General features: G+C 41.9%; 1 protein-coding gene across 10 annotated transcripts in view; it reads right to left on the bottom strand.

Moving 5' to 3' along the window:
- The window catches only part of CSTPP1 (centriolar satellite-associated tubulin polyglutamylase complex regulator 1), a 210,257-nt gene extending 193,445 nt beyond the window's left edge, over nucleotides 1-16,812 (bottom strand). For 7 of the 10 annotated variants that reach the window (XM_086341568.1, XM_086341573.1, XM_086341577.1 and 4 more), the window contains exon 1: nucleotides 16,690-16,812. In XM_086341568.1, coding sequence (XP_086197694.1) covers nucleotides 16,690-16,735 — 46 coding nt within the window. In that variant the 5' untranslated portion in view covers nucleotides 16,736-16,812. Of the gene's footprint in view, nucleotides 1-16,133; nucleotides 16,190-16,689 lie in introns of all 10 variants that reach the window. The other 3 variants (XM_086341576.1, XM_086341574.1, XM_086341572.1) reach the window with 1 other exon arrangement.
- Between the last annotated feature and the right edge of the window lie 603 nt (nucleotides 16,813-17,415).

Here is a 17,415-nt window from a genome sequence, read left to right as displayed (position 1 = left end):
GTTAAGTCCTCACCCATGAAATGTGAGCACAAGTGATGTTTGCAACTTCTGCCTTATTTGCTTAAAAGTTATTTGCCCTGGACTCATTCCTTCCCCTTTTCCTTTTTGTGACAGGAAATGGCTACAACGGAGGCATCCTCAGAAACCACGGATTTCAAATGGCATGGCTACCCTGCTAGCCTGAAATCCTGCGATGGCTTCCTAGAGCAGATTTCTGCCTTCTGCATCCTGGACCTAGGTTAAGGGAGAGAGAAATAAAGTTCTCTCCTGTATAAGCCATTGCACTGGAGGGGGCAGTTGCTCAACCATCACCCTGAGATCAGTGGCACAAAATCACCTAAAGTACAGAACCTCAATACACTCACCAGCTTACTGACCTAGTAGGAAACATTAGTCTGGAGAGAGAGGAGTTTTGAGCAACAGGGGATGTTCTTGTCATTAATCAATGACAGCTACCAGTCAGATTTAACCAACACTGATTAAGTGGCACCTAAACCACTAAATTTGGAATCAGAAGAACTAGAATTAAATCTTAGCTCCACCTACTGCTATCTACATGAACGCTGGAAATTTTACTTAAGCTCTCTGGGTCCCTGTTTCCTAACATACACCCTCACGAGTAAATGTCATAACACATCTACAGTACAAACATCTAAAATAATGACACCATGTCATCAATAAAACGTTATGTTCTATTATATATCAGGGAATATGGGGAATATATCATATATTCCATTGACATTTCTGTTAAAATACTAAGTTCTAATCCTTAAATCCTTATGAACTGAGTAAGAAAGCAGGCCTTGAGAAATCAGACCTAAAAGCAAAGTAGCTGACAACACAGGCTCTAGAGTTAGATAAATTTCATTCAAGCTTCACCTCCATATTTACTAGCTGGATGACCTTGGGCAAGTTACATAACCTAAATTTCAGTTTCCTCATGGAAAAGTGAGGGTCAAGCTGGTACCTACCTCACAAATATAAGGACTGATTCTAGTCCTCCTGGATATGAGAATGACTCCAGCTGGCATACCAAGAACATCTGTTTGAATATATTTCCCACTTAAGACAGTATTTGGGGGGCTGGGCTTACTTAGAAGCTGGAATATTATCTCTGTATTTAAAAAGAGAGAAACATAGGCAAAGCACCCTCCGACATAAACCACAGCAGGATCCTCTATGACCCACCTCCCAGAATATGGGAGATAAAAGCAAAAATAAACAAATGGGCCCTAATTAAAATTAAAAGCTTCTGCACAACAAAGGAAACTGTAAGCAGGTGAAAAGACAGCCGTCAGAACAGGAGAAAATAATAGCAAATGAAGCAACTGACAAGGAATTAATCTCAAAAATATACAAGCAACTCCTGCAGCTCAATTCCAGAAAAATAAGCAACCCGATCAAGAAAGGGGCCAAAGAACTAAACAGACATTTCTCCAAAGAAGACATACAGATGGCTAACAAACACATGAAAAGATGCTCAACATCACTCATTATCAGAGAAATGCAAGTCAAAACCACAATGAGGTACCATCTCACGCCAGTCAGAATGGCTGCTGTCAAAAAGTCTACAAGCAATAAATGCTGGAGAGGGTGTGGAGAAAAGGGAACCCTCTTACACTGTTGGTGGGAATGCAAATTAGTACGGCCACTATGGAGAACAGTGTGGAGATTCCTTAAAGAACTGGAAATAGAATTGCCATATGACCCAGCAATCCCACTGCTGGGCATACACACCGAGGAAATTAGAATTGAAAGAGACACGTGTACCCCAGTGTTCATGGCAGCACTGTTTACAATAGCCAGGACATGGAAGCAACCTAGAAGTCCATCAGTAGATGAATGGATAAGAAAGCTGTGGTACATATACACAATGGAGTATTACTCAGCCATTAAAAAGAATACATTTGAATCAGTTCTAATGAGGTGGATGAAACTGGAGCCTATTATACAGAGTGAAGTAAGCCAGAAAGAAAAACACCAATACATATATATGGATATATATGGAATTTAGAAAGATGGTAACGATGACCCTGTATGCGAGACAGCAAAAGAGACACAGATGTATAGAGCAGTCTTTTGGACTCTGTGGGAGAGGGCGAGGGTGGGATGATTTTGGAGAATGGCATTGAAACATGTATATTACCATATGTGAAGTGAATGGCCAGTCCAGGTTCGATGCATGAGACAGGGTGCTCGGGGCTGGTGCACTGGGATAACCCTGAGAGATGGGATAAGGAGGGAGGTGGGAGGGGGGTTCAGGATGGGGAACACATGTTACACCTGTGGCAGATTCATGTCAATGTATGGCAAAACCAATACAATATCGTAAAGTAAAAAAATTAATTAATTAATTTAAAAAAATGTACGAGAGAGAATCTCTGCTGAGGGTTTAGAGTTTAAATGAAATAGCGTTTCCCATTTTGTGTCATCTAATACAAAATGAAATCTGGGAAGTGAGGTTATCCAAACATTAGTGTACTTGGAAACAGAAGATGAAAATTACATTGAAAAGTACACTGTTTTCAAGGGGGTCGTCTCAGGTTTTGTTGCCTAAAACCTTATGCAAATACCAACATAAATGGAAGCAGAGATGTCAGCGATAATTTTGTCATTTAAAAAATATAAAGTCTTTTCCGGTATCCCTTCTTTAAAGATAACAACCAAAGCGGTTTTTATTACTTGGCTTAGTTTAAGACCTTTCCAGTTAGGGAACTCAGAGTTAGGTCCTTCAACAACAATTATTTTCTCTTAAACTACTAAGAAATATGATAAGAAAAGTTCACAATGTAAGATAAATCAATCACTTCTTTTCCTTATAAGCTTGTTTCTTCTTTAGAAACATGAAATCAAAACCAAATATTTACTGGAAGAATAAAGGTCCAAACAGCCACTACCTATGTTCAGACAGGGCAACAAAGATTAGCAAGACTCCAAAGATCATCTGTAGGCATAACCTTGAAAAGAAAAGAGGCAGGGCCATGCTTCCTGAAGACCTAACTTATTTTCTTCCACCACCACATGGTAGAGTATGCACCATTCCCTACCATGCCAATTCTCGAAGGCAAGGCAAAAGACCGACGGGACGTGTAAGACTTTGTAAGTTAATCATGTGCTTAAATATCAGGTTTGGTGGTCTACAGACTATCAAGAAAGACAATTTTAGGTCTCATTAAATACCTTACTGTAAGATAACTGACATATATTAATTAATTCATCCTCTCAACCCAGTCTGAGGTAGCTTTTATCAACTCCTCGTGTTGGGGAAATTTGATCAAGGAGAGTAATAATGGTATTTTCTATTTACAAAATATCTTTCTTATAAAGAGTTCTACATGTTTATCGTCTCAATCTTCTAACATTCCAGTGAGGTAGGTGGTAATATTACCTTTTCCTTTCTCACAGGTACAACGCTAGGGTTCAAGGGGCTTAATGACTTGCTCACTTGGTAGCCTGTACTTCAGCCACTAACCAGAACACACTGCATGGGATTAACACTAGACCGTGGGCTCCAGTCTGAACTGCACATGATTCAAAAGTGTCAAGCTTCTGGTTTTCTCTACAGTCATCTTTCAATGTGTCACATTCCAAGAAAGACTGGGGTCATGCTTGCTGTTTAAGCTCATGTGCTTACTGTTCATAAAGCTCATTATCATTTCTCTAAATTGGACTATTCAAGTTTTGTCAAAATGCCTGAAAGCTAAATTATTTTTTTGTTTACTGTCTGTGCACTAGCATTATAAATGATGTCATCAGGAATCTGCAAAACTCTTAGACAAAGCTGCAGGGCCAATAAAAGCAACTCACTTGGGGAAGAGTGTGTTTCTTCTTCTCCCCCTCTACTCCCATCCTCCCCCGTCCCCCCACCTTTTCTTTTTTTGAAGTAGGCATCACACAAAAAGATGACTCATTAAGCCCAGAAGAGTTGACTATGCCATGTAAGGGCTCCTTATGCAGCCCTCCACAAAGAGACCTGAGTGGCAGCATAAGGCCTCCTCTTCTGTGCATTTCCCTCCAGGCAGAATGTGCATTTGTGTGGCTACATACACAATTATAGTCTCCCCTGAAAAGCAATTCCTTCCATATGACAGGCTCAACAGTGGCCTGAGTGCTAGCCTCATGTTGCCTGTGCAGCTAACATGCTGAAATACCAGATGCGTTTAATCTCTCCTTTCTGAAAACCACTGTGATGGGACAGGAGAAGCGAAGCTGGAAAGAACTCCACACAGAGAGAAAGGGGGCAGCCCGGGCGCCCAAACTCATTCTCATGGGCTGAGCTTCTTTGTGCATTGCCTACTTACGTGTCAGTTTCCAGGACTTTAGGGCATGAGAACCATGGAGCCGAGTGGTTCTGGCAGCCTCTCCATTTGACAAGCAAAGCCAGAGACATGCGGCCTTCTGGTACATTTCACATTCAAAAGTGTTATTGTTTTAAGCATGCCTATTTTAAAATATATAATTTTCCCATTTAGGGCACATGTTGTATGTAAGTTGGCCACAGGAGGAGTTCTGCCACATGATTAAAAAAAATAAATAAATAAAGGCAATGGCTCTTATACAGCCCTTTCCCTGCCAGATACCTCTGTTTACTGGGGGCCGGGGGGGGGGGTGGGGGTGCTATTCCAGGTGAGAGAAGTCTGAATTTCACAAACACCTGATGTGAAGGCCAGGGCACAAACAGATTTCTGTCTGAGATTACAGAAACTGAAGCCTGTGTTTTATCACAATTACCTGTAATCTCAGGGCCAGATAATAGTATTAACAAGACCTTGGGCTACACAATAGGACAGCTGGAAAAAGGCTCTTACTCTCTCCAAAGAACAGTGCTTTCAAAAAAGCTAATTCAATGAAGAAAAAGAAAGGGCTCAGAAAGTGCCTTCTCAAACAATATTTACTTTTACTGGGTTCCTGCTAATCAAACACAACTTAGTCAAAAGCTTTTATGAAAAATACATTGGATGATTTCAGCTGTAATTACTTTGTTTAAAGAGAAGTGCTTAAGAGAAAACATAGCTAATGGGATCAGTAATTTGGTAAGTTCAGATGTGTTTGGGAAAACCCCTCCTCTCTTTGATAAATCATTAAAATTCTGCTCAGATAAATGTGTTTTGACTTGAAATTCCAATCATAGGATGAGCTATTTCCTAAGGCCCGTAGGGAAGCACCCAGCAATTGGCTGACAAGGGTAATTCCAGGCTTAATCAAAGCATGTTACTCTGCCCAACTGAAAACGGGATCTCCAGGAGATGCCTCAAAATGGTATAAAATTTCCTTCCTTCATAAGAAACCATTTGAAAACAGGAACTAAATCTTACTGCTGTGTAATCAAAACAGAGAAAACATGGTGTCAACCAAGAAATTATATTTACTCATTTAGTAAACATAGTATATATGCAAGTAATGGTGATCCCCAACATTTGGACAGCATTCAGAGCAAAGATTTTAATCAGTTCTCCTTTGGTTGTCAATGGAAGAAGGGAAAAAAACCCTAGTGTCTCTCACATAGCAGGAATTCAATAACTATTTTCTGAGCTGGATTCCTTTCTTTCATTTGAAAAAAAAATTATTTTGCTACTTAAAGCAGTGTGCGTGTGTGCTAAGTCGCTTGAGTCGTGACCGACTCTTTGCAACCCCACGGACTGCAGCCCGCCAAGCTCCTCTGTCCATGGGATTCTCCAGACAAGAACACTGAAGTGGGTTGCCATGCCCTCCTCCCGGCAATCTTCCTGACCCAGGGACTGAACCCAAGCCTCTTACATCTTCTGCATTGGCAGGCAGGGTCTTACCACTAGCACCATCTGGAAAGCCCACATAAAGCACGCTGTTCATTTAACAACTGTGCACTTAACTTGGGCCAAGCACTGTGCTAGATTTTGGAGATACTGAGAGAATGAGCCTGCCCTTATGCTTACATTCTAGTAAGAAACAGACAGTAACAAGATACACGAATAGATTAATAAGATAATTGTGATAAGCGCTAAGAAGCATATAAACTGGAAGATGAACCAGAGATAACTTGATCATCTATCTCTTCTGAAGTCTTTTTTATTACTTTTTAAAACTTTGATTACCTAGTCAGCTTCCTAAATTCACTCATTTAGCAAATGTGGTATTTATAACAAAAAATAGTGATCTCCAACTTTTAGATAGCATTTGGAGGGAAGACTTTAAGATTACCTGAATATATAAATGATAGGCAAAGTAAAAAATTTACAGAACTATTTTTAATCCGTAGAATAATACTGACATCACCTGTAGTCAGTTACCCAGGAGAAACAGAGGTGGGTAATGGTCAACAAACAGCATGCCTTAGAACTCACTTGCTCTCCTCCGACAGCCTCCGTTCCCCATCCCTAACCCCCTCCAACAGAAACATTGATTACATTTATTAAGTAGCTTATGGAATCCTTAGAAAGATGACTGAAGCAGAGTCTAGGCTGAACTTCCAGGAACAACTCCCAGAGGCACACCCCAGAACTGGGCTGCCTAGGGAGCTGCTGCCCCTGTGATGGCGATTTCTTTTTTTGCTTTTGGATGAATCCTGATAGGCAAACTTACTTTTGTTTGAATATGATTAGTGAACCTTCCAAATCCAACCCTATGCTAGTGCCAATCCAACCCATTGCTGTTTACAATATGTCAACAGAAATGCTCATGGGACTTTAGAGTGCTCGGGTTGTTGCAGAAAGGAAAATAAATAAATATTATAGATGTTAAATGCTGACTTCCTAAGTCTCTGGATACTATTCATAGGTTTACAATATATGAAGCTGGTCACTTAAAAACAGTAAGGCACATGTCCACAAAATCATCTCTTTCTTCTTCCCCCTTTCCCCTTCCTTTCTTCTCTTCCTAATTCTTCCTTCCTTCCATTCTTTCTTTCTTGTTCCCTGAATAGCTTCTCTATATAAAGCAAAGCATGAATATAACGTGCCACTCCCTGCAGGAAACTTACGCCATACATGGGAGATGGGATCTAAGTGCTATAACAGACTGAGTGAACTGTATGTAGGCAGGTGTCTCCGCTCTTTTCCCAGTTTCAGTTCAGTTCAGTCGCTCAGTCGTGTCCAAGTCTTTGAGACCCCGTGGACTGCAGCATGCCAGGCTTACCTGTCCTTCACCAACTCCCAGAGCTTGCTCAAACTCATGTCCATTGAGTCAGTGATGGCATTCAACCATCCCCTTCTCCTCCTGCCCTCAATTTTTCCCAGTCGGCACTTATTACACAGTTACTTTGTGTTACAGTCACTTATGAATATTACGTTCATGATTATGTGAACATATGCATTACTGTTTCTAAGTGACCAGCTTTATTATTATAAACCTAGTTTCCAAAGATTTAGAGAATCAGTGTAACACCTATAGTATTTATTCCTTTTCTTTCTGCAACAACCTGAGCTCTCTAAAATCCTATGAGTATTTCTTCTGACTTACTATAAATGGCAATGTTTCCTAGCATGAGGCTGGGTTTGGGAGATTGGAAAGACTGATGTTGAAGCTGAAACTCCAATACTTTGGCCACTTCATGTGAAGAGCTGACTCATTTGAAAACACCCTGATGCTGGGAAAGACTGAGGGCAGGAGGAGAAGGAGACGACAGAGGATGAGATGGTTGGATGGCATCACTGACTCGATGGACATAGGTTTGGGTGGACTCTGGGAGTTGGTGATGGACAGGGAGGCCTGGTGTGCTGTGGTTCATGGGGTCGCAAAGAGTCAGACACGACTGAGCGACTGGACTGAACTGAACTGAACTGATTATATTCCAACAAAATTACGTTTGCTTATCAAGACTCATCCAAAAGCAAAAAGAGAAATTATGTCTGGCAATAAAACAAGTTGATATCAGCAAATGCAAAAAAAAAAAAAAAACAAACCCCAAACCAAGATTAGTAACACTTAAGAATCTTCAACATAGAAGCAGTCATATGTCAGAACCTCTGCCAAGGCTTGAAGAAATTTTAACCTCATGACTGAAAGGGACTATATCAGTGACTGTTGGAGGCTGTTTTAGTCCAGGGACTCTGAGAAGCAGACAAGAAGACAGGATCAGACATGCAAGAGATTTAGGGGATGAAAAGCCCATGAGGGAATATGCGGAGGGAGCTGGAAGAGACTCCGAGAGGTGACAGATGCACTGCAGGGCTGACCCGCGTAGAGAAGAGAATGGGAGTATTAGACTGCGGTGCGGTGGGAGTCCTCAAGCCTAAGTCACCATTAGAGGAGTCACACTTCTCATAAAAGTGGGTCTGCCTGCCTCACCCAGTCATCTGCTGGGAGCAGCCTGCAGGAAGTATGACCTCAGTGTGAACAAGGTGTTGGATTGAGAGCTGGAGTTAATGATCTTCCCCTCCCACACTAGGAGATCTGAGAGGCAGTTTCATGGGTACCACAGATGTATTGTGTGTGCTAGATTGCTTCAGTCGTGTCGGGCTCCGTGACCCATTGCCACAGATGTATTACATGTTTTTATTAAAAAACAGGAATAATAATAGCAGCTTATATCTACTGAGCACCTACCTAGATGCTCTAGAGGAAAAGATATCTTACTCATCTTTGTATATCCTCTTTTCATAATGTATCAGCCAGGTGTTGCTCTAAAAGCTTATACGCATGAGGTATTATTATCTATATTTTGCAGATTAGGCATCTGAGGCACAGAGAGGTTGAGTAACTTCCTCAAGGTCACACAGCTGCACAAAGTACATAGATTACGGTCACGCAAGCTCCCCTAAACGGTCTATTTTTAGTCGTAATCTTCCTTACTGCTTGCCTTTGAGAGATGAGCCCAGTGGAAGAAGGAACTGGAATTTTACTATTCTTTGATCCATCCTGGTTCCTAGGACGCCCCCTCCTGGCAGAAATGTTAAATTAAGCCCTTGGAGTCATCTGAACTGACTCCAGAATCCATGCAACCATGGAGCCTCCTTTTTGGAGTTGTTCAAGGTATTTGTAGCATAGAGTTTAACAATGCAGACTCTGAAATTAGACTGCTGGATTAGAATCCTGCCTCCAGGACTCACTATTTATTTAATGCCTTGGTGCTGCAGTTTCCTCATCTATGAAATAGAGATAAAAACTGAAACTATCTTCATGTGCATTAATATGTAAAGTATATAGAATGTCACCTGGTACATACTAAGTACTTAATAAGTCAGTTATTGTTGTAGCTGCTCACACTTGGGGGACCCTAAGGTCAGATTATTCATGTTGCATGGGTGGCTCAGGTGGTAAAGAGTTTGCCCACAATGCAGGAGACCGGGGTTCAATCCCTGGGTGGGGAAGATCCCCTGGAGAAAGAAATGGAAACCCATTCCAGTATTCTTGCCTGGAGAATCCCATGGACAGAGGCGCCTAGTGGGCTACAGTCCATGGGGTTGCAAAGAGTTGGACACAACTGAGCAACTAACACTTTCACTTTTATGTAACACACAGGTATGTATAAGGTGTCTGTATTGTGAAAGGCAGGTATACAAGGATGAGTAAGATACAATTTCTGTTCTCAGGACACTTGTTTGCAACTAATGAACTGTTTAAGAGCTCCAGTCTTAAAAGGGAAGCAAGGATCACACCCTTTACAGGCAGCAGCTATTTTGGTTTGTTTATTTTTATCTCTGGGTTTGAACTGTGGTGTTGGAGAAGACTCTTGAGAGTCCCTTGGACTGCAAGGAGATCCAACCAGTCCATCCTAAAGGAGATCAGTCCTGGGTGTTCATTGGAAGGACTGATGTTGACGCTGAAACTCCAATACTTTGGCCACCTCATGCGAAGAGCTGACTCATTTGAAAAGATGCTGATGCTGGGAAAGACTGAAGGCAGGAGAAGGAGATGACAGAGGATGAGACAGTTGGATGGCATCACCGACTCACTGGACATGACTTTGGGTAAACTCTGGGAGTTGGTGATGGACAGGGAGGCCTGGCGTACTACAGTCCACGGGGTCGCAAAGAGTCATGGTTGAGCAACTGAACTGAACTGAACTGAAGAGAGGGGAAAACAGGCATGGAATTCCATAAACCTGGATCTGAATCTGCATCACCACCTGTGTGCATCACCACCTATGTGACTTTGTACAAATCAATTAGCCTTTCTAAGATTCAGTTTTCTTATTTGTAAAATGAGATTTTAATAACTACTAAATAGGACTAATAATTATTGTTGTTCAGTTGCTAAGCTGTGTTCAACTTTTTGTGACCCCACGGACTACAACACACCAGGCTTCCCTGTCCTTCACAATCTCCTTGAGTTTGTTCAAACTCATGTCCATTAAGTTGGTGATGCCATCCAACCATCTCATCCTCTGTCACCCACTTCTCCTCCTGCCCTCAATCTTTCTCAGCTTCAGGGTCTTTCCCAATGAGTTGGCTTTTTGCATTCATTATCAGTCCTTCCAATGAATATTCAGAGTTGATTTCCTTTAGGATTGACTGGTTTGATCTCCTTGCTGTCCAAGGGACTCTCGAGAGTCTTCTCCAGCACCACAATTTGAAAGAATCAGTTCTTCAGCGCTCAGCCTTCTTTATAGTCCAACTCTCACATCTATCTATACATGACTACTGGAAAAATAATAGCTTTGACTACACGGACCTTTGTCAGCAAAGTGATGTCTCTGTTTTTTAATATGCTATCTAGATTTGTCATAGCTTTTCTTCCAAGAAGCAATGGTCTTTTAATTTCATGACTGCAGTTACCATCTGCAGTGATTTTGGAGCCCAAGGATATAAAATCTGCCACTGTTTCCACTTTTTCCCCATCAATTTGCCATAAAGTGATGGGACCAGATGCTACATTCTTAGCTTTTTGAATGCTGGGTTTTAAGCCAGATTCTCACTCTCCTCTTTCACCCTCATCAAGAGGCTCTTTGTTCCTCTTTACTTTCTGCCCTTGAGCAGGGCATGGCAACCCGCTCCAGGATTCTTGCCTGGAGAATCTCCATGGACAGAAGAGCCTGGTTGCAAAGGGTAACACAATTGAGCAACTAAGCACACACACACACACACACACACACACACACACACACACACACCTGCATGTCTGGGGTTATTGTTACTTCTCCCAGCAATCTTGATTCCAGCTTGTGATTCATCCAGCCTGGCATTTTGCACGATGTACTCTGCATATAAGTTAAATAAGCAGTGTAACAATATACAACCTTGAAGTCCTCCTTTCCCATTTTTGAACTGGTCTGTTGTTCCATGTCCGTTTCTAACTGTTGTTTCTTAAATCTGCATACAGATTTCTCAGAAGGCGGGTAAGGTGGTCTGGTATTCCTATCTCTTTAAGAATGTCCCACAGTTTGTTGTGATCCACACAAAGGCTTTGGAGTAGTCAATGAAGCAAAAGTAGATGTTTAGCTGGAATTCCCTTGCTTTTTTTCTATGATCCAGCAGATGTTGACAATTTGACCTCTGGTTCCTCTGCCTTTTCTAAATCCAGTTTGTACATCTGGAAATTCTTGGTTCATGGACTGTTGAAGCCTAGCTTAAAGGATTTTGAGCATGACCTTGCTAGCACGTGAAATGAGCACATTCTTTGGCGTTGCCCTTCTTTGGGATTGGAATGAAAACTGACCTTTTCCAGTCCTGTGGCCACTGCTGGAGTTTTCCAAATTTGCTGGCATGTTGAGTGCAGCACTTTCACAGCATCATCTTTTAGGATTTAAAATAACTCAGCTAGAATTCCATCACCTCCACTAGCTTTGTTTGTAGTAATGCTTCCTAAGGTCCACTGACTTCACACTCCAGAATGTCCGGCTCTAGATGAGTGACCACACCATGGTGGTTATCTGGGTCATTAAGGCCTTTTTTGCATAGTTCTGTGTATTTTTGACATCTCTTCTTAATCTCTTCAGTTTCTGTTAGGTCCTTGCCATTTCCTCCTCCTTTATTGTTCCTATCTTTGCTTGAAATGTTCCCTTGGTATCTCCAATTTTCTTGAAGAGATTTCTAGTCTTTCCCATTTTATCGTTTTCCTCTATTTCTTCGCACTGTTCACTTAAGAAGGTTTTCTTATCCCTCCTTGCTCTTCTCTGGAACTCTGCATTCAGTTGGGTATATCCTTCCCTTTCTCCTTTACCTAATAATACCTTGTATGACGGTTGTGAAGATGAAACGAGTTAAGGCACAGTGTTAAGCATAAATGAAGTGTTCAAAAACTATAGCTTCAAAATAACTGTGGGGGTTGGGGGTGGGAGAGAGGGTCAAGAAGGGGGGATGTATACTTACAGCTGATTCACGCAGTTGTACGCAAAAACCAACGAGACATTGTAAAGCAATTATCTTCCAATCAAAAAAACAAAAAAACTATCCAGGGACTTCCCTGACAGTCCAGTGGTTCAGACTTCACCTTCCAATGTGGGGGGTGTGGGTTCAATCCCTAGTTGGGGAGCCAAGATCCCACAGGTCTCATAGCCAAAAAACCAACACATAAAACAGAAGCAATATTGTAACAAACTCAAAAAAGAAAAAAAAAAGATCCACACTAAGAAAAAAAAACTATCCAATTTATTATGATTCCTCTGTAAGTACAGCCTGCAAAGGAGAAAGACCACCCCTGATTCCCTGGAGTTACCTATCATGCCGGTCCACTACCAACCTAGTGAGAACAAACACTTTCCACAGAAACAGAAGTGGTAAATAGGAGCATGAGTGAGAGCAAGCACCTCCCCAGTCTAGGTGGGGGAAGATGATAAACTTCACACCCTCTTGCTTATACTCACGTCAGCAAGTAGGGAGTGTGTTTTGCAAACCTGGGACCAGAACAGGCCGCCCTTCGGCTCTACAGAACTCTCCACACCCAACCAGATACACAGACACACCTCAGCCTCTGGCAGAAGCTTCCAATAAGTAGCTTTCATGAAGCTGGAACTCTTTCAAGGGCTCTATATTTATTTCATCTCTTTTCCAGATTCTCCTCTCTCTATTTATGCCTGGGCATTAACACAGTTTCTGTCACTCCATTCTGATGACTGCAGGCATGAACATCACAGAGCTGATTCTGTAATGATGATCTTAAGATACTAAAGCCATTCCAGGCCATGATTACAGGTTCCAAATCCACCAAGTCAGCAGGGAACGGATCAGTTTACCCAACATGATGAAAGATTCTTTTCTTCACTAGTAGTGAAAAAGGCAAATAGAAGTCCTGGCTAACAGGTAGAAAGGAAAACCTATAGATATTCACTGAATAGGTATCCCTGTAATTTGTACATAATACTAAAAAGAGGTCTCCATTTACACTTACTAAGGGATATTGAACTTTCACTTTTCCCATGCACTGAATACCTAGAGCTTTCCCGTCTCCCCAATTTTCTTTTTCTGTATGCATTTTCTTGTCTAGTTCTACACACGTGACTTTATAATTTAAAAAAAAAAAAGAAGAAGAAAAGGAGAAGAGCCAAATCAAGTCAAACAAAACCTCCACAAGTATTTAAATTTTCAAACCAGAAAATATTTCATTAAATTAATCTATAAGGGACGATTTTCAGTGGTTGTTAAATGGAGGGTGAATGCTTCAAACAGCAACAGCATGCCTCTAAAAGAGACCAAACTGAAATGGGCAGGGTTGCTCTCAACTAAAGACAAATGCATTTCAGCAGAGTTGTATGGTTTGAGCAACCACGAGGAAGGCAGTGAGTAGTATGACCCTGCTTAGGGCAATATGAATGTCTAGGCAGTGACTGGGACATGGAGTTAAGACACTTAAATATGCAACAGAACCTGAAAGAGCTTCAATAATCCAGGGTTCAATAATTAGGTAAGTGGTTGGATGCTGAAGTTTTTTTGGCCAATCTGAAACTTTGATTCTGTTTATAAATTCATTATCAATAATGCCATTGGCTTAGTCTCCCTGAAAAAAAAAGCCACTTATGCAGGGACCATCAACTTCTACTCACCAAAGAACCAGTAATATTAAATATGTCAAGCCTTTGAGGCATATAATTTAAATATGTCAAGACTTTGAGACAAATATCCAAGGAACTGAACAAAGGACTAGGCTTTTCAAATATTTCATAGACTCTTTAGTACCGAGTAAGTAAGAGAAAAAACATAAAATTCTTAGCAAGAGTCTAGGCATTGCTAGACATTATTATTCATTGGATGCAAAATTATCTGTGACTTAATTATGCTCTTTAGGTATATATGAGTGAGTGAAATCGCTCAGTTGAGTCCAACTCTTTGAGATCCCATGGCCATAGCCCGCCAGGCTCCTCTGTCCGTGGAATTTTCTGGGCAAGAATACTGGAGTGGGTTACCATTTCCTTCTCCAATTAGGAGAAGTAGGTATATATACTCCTTTCAAAAGCCACATATACCCCTTAACCTTGGTGAAAAGAGTCCTAACTTCATAAGAGAAACGCATATCAAATCTACCCTGGGACTATCTGTCACTAACCAGTTGAAAATATCCGATGGTTTGAGTTTGATATATTTTGTTGGAAAGACCATAGGGAAACAGGGATTCTCCTACATTGTTAACAGCAGTGTAAAACAGTCCAACCCCTGTGAAACATGACTTAGCAATGTCTACCAATATTTAAAATGCATATATCTCTGACCCACCAATTTTACTTTTTGGTTTTATCTTTGCAGATATACTAGTAATGGCACAAAATTACAGGTTATTCAGTGGGGCATTTTCAGTAATGGCCTTCTCTGGTTAGACAGAGTGGTTCAGACAGTAAAGAATCTGCCTGCAGTGCGGAAGACCTGGGTTTGATCCATGGGTTGGGAAGATCTCCTGGCTACCCACTACAGTATTCTTGCCTGGAGAATTCCATGGACAGAGGAGCCTGGCTGGCTACAGTCCACAGGGTCGTGACTGGACATGACTGAGCGACCAATACACACATTTTCAGTAATAGCAAAAGGCTAAAAACAACATGTGTACCAACCAAGAACTGGTCAAATAAATTATTTCAATACTATGTGGCCAAAAATTTTTTTAGAAGAATGAGAAAGCTCTCACTGATATAGAAATCACTATGAGATATATAGAAAGAAAAAAATACATTACCTCTTATATACATAATAAACTAAACTCTGGAAGGACACCAGGAAACCAGTTAACAGTGGTTACTAGTAGTGGGCTGAGGACAGATGAAAACTGGCAGATGAGGGGGAAAGGGCTGGAAGAGACTTTTTCTTATAAACTTCTTTATATTTTTTAATCTAGTTTCCATATGACAAATTCAGAAATTTAAACTGGAATTGTTTTTCATTTAAAAAAATGTGTATAGTATCGATATATCCATACAATTGAATATTACTCAGTGATAAAAAGAAATGAGCTATCAAGCCTGGAAAAGATGTGGAGGGACCTAAAATGCATTATTGCTTAGTGAAAAAAGCCAGTCTGAAAAGGATATACACTCTGTGACTCCACTGCATGATATTCTGAATAAGTAAGACTTTAGAGAGAGTAAAAAGGTCAATGGTTGTCAATGGTTGGGGGACAGGGGAAAGGATGAATAGACAGGGGGTGGAACTACTCTGCACAGTACTATAATGGTGGATACCTGACACTATGCATTTGTCAAAACCCATAAAACTGTACTGACACAGACTGACCCTAAGGCAAACTGTGGATCTTAGTTAATAATAACGTATCAATATTGGTCCATCAACTGTAACAAGTGTACTATACTAAGAGATGTCAGATGTTAATAACAGGAAACTGGGAGTACATGGGAACACTATAATATTTGCTTAATTTCCTGTAAACTTAAAATTTCTTTAAAAGTAAAGTCTATTAATGTTTTAAAGGGCTTCCTTGGTGGCTCAGTGGTAAACAATCCACCTGCCAATGGAGGAGACGTGGGTTCGATCTCTGGGTCTGGAAGATCCCCGGACAAGGAAATGGCAACCCACTCCAGTATTCTTGCCTGGGAAACCCCCATGGACAGAGGAGCCTGGCCAGCTACAGTCCATGGGGTTGCAAGAGAGTTGGACATGACTTAGCGATTAAACAACGTTTTAAAACACGTGTCCTTACACGTATGCATATACCTACACACACCCTTTTTTCATCCACCCTGAAGGTGCTAAGTGTGCATTACGTATTACAGCCGCAGCCCTACTGATCAAGAACTCAAGCTCAGGAGTGGGCAAATTAGGTTCTGATCCAGGCCATACCATTTCCTAGCGGTGTGGCTTTGTGTAAGTTATCTCTTCAGCCTCAGTTTCTCCGTCTGCAAAATGGAAGGAAAAGTTTCCTCCTAGGGCTGTTACGAAGATTCAATAAAGAATGCATGTAAAATGCTTAGCATAGCGCCTAATGTAAAAGAAACACTCGAAAGTGTAGTTGCCGCCGCCGTGACGGTTCTATGACGGCTCACGGAATGACTGATGTGGCGCTTCAAGGTTCTAAGGTTACTCCACTAGCAGCATATCATAACATCCCCAAAGCCCCCCACCCCCGCCAATTCTCAACTCCAACCTAGCCCACTGTGAGCACAGTCCACACTGCCTGAGCTCCAGCGGGTACACTTCAGCATTCTTTATTCCCCAGATGTTGTTTTCCTCTTCGCTGGGCCTTACACCTTCAGGCCCCTGGATCAGCGCCCCCTCCTCGCCCCTCCCTAGCCCACCCAACCCATTCACACTCAGATCCCGCCCCATCCTCCTCCCCAGACCCTGGCCTAATGCGTTGGCATTTCTTTCCTTCCCCAAAGCTGAAGGAAGCGCCTACCCAGATACTCGTAGTCCGGTAGGGCTAGGCGCTCCGGACTCAGCATCCTTTGATCAGGGTGGCTTCAGAGCTCCAGCTCCTCGGCTTCCGGAACCCAGGTCTCCCGGCTCTCTCGGTTGCCATGGCACCCACGCGGCGGGAGAGGCAGGAGGCGGAGGAGGTGTCACGCAAACAGTTTCCGTATCGAAACTCCAAGCTGGCCGTACCAGTTCCGGGAGCAGTTGCCTCGCGGCGGTCTTAGTTTCTTTGGACTCCCGTTCTTGAGGCGATGGTTTTAGAGGAATTTGAGGCGGAGAGTTCCTCTGAAACCATCATATTTCCCGGTGTGGAAAACTTATTGCCAGCCCTCCATATACCCTCAATTTCTGAATTTCATGACTCTTCCTGCTTTATACAACTGTTATCCTAATAGTAGACTTGATGGTTTAGTCGCTAAGTTGTGTCCTACTCTCGTAGACTGTAGCCCATCTGACTCCTCTGTCCATGGAATTCTCCAGGCAAGAATACTGGAGTGGGTTGCCATTTTCTCCTCCAGGGGATCTTCCCGACCCAGGGATTGAACTCAAGTCTCCTGCATTGCCGGCAGTGTCCTACATAGCAGGCAGATTCTTTACCAACTGACCCACCAGGGAAGCCCCACAATAGTAGCTCCCACCTCTAAATCTCCATAAACATTTAACATCCCATCATCAATTTTTTTTTTTTTTTTTTGGTGGCTTCCCTGGT

This window comes from Bos grunniens, chromosome 15, assembly GCF_055505025.1.
Source record: "Bos grunniens cultivar Pamir isolate PY7600 chromosome 15, Bosgru_T2T1.0, whole genome shotgun sequence".
Lineage (NCBI taxonomy): Eukaryota > Metazoa > Chordata > Mammalia > Artiodactyla > Bovidae > Bos > Bos grunniens.
The sequence above is the reverse complement of the archived record's forward strand: the minus strand, read 5'-3'. Positions and strand labels throughout refer to the sequence as shown.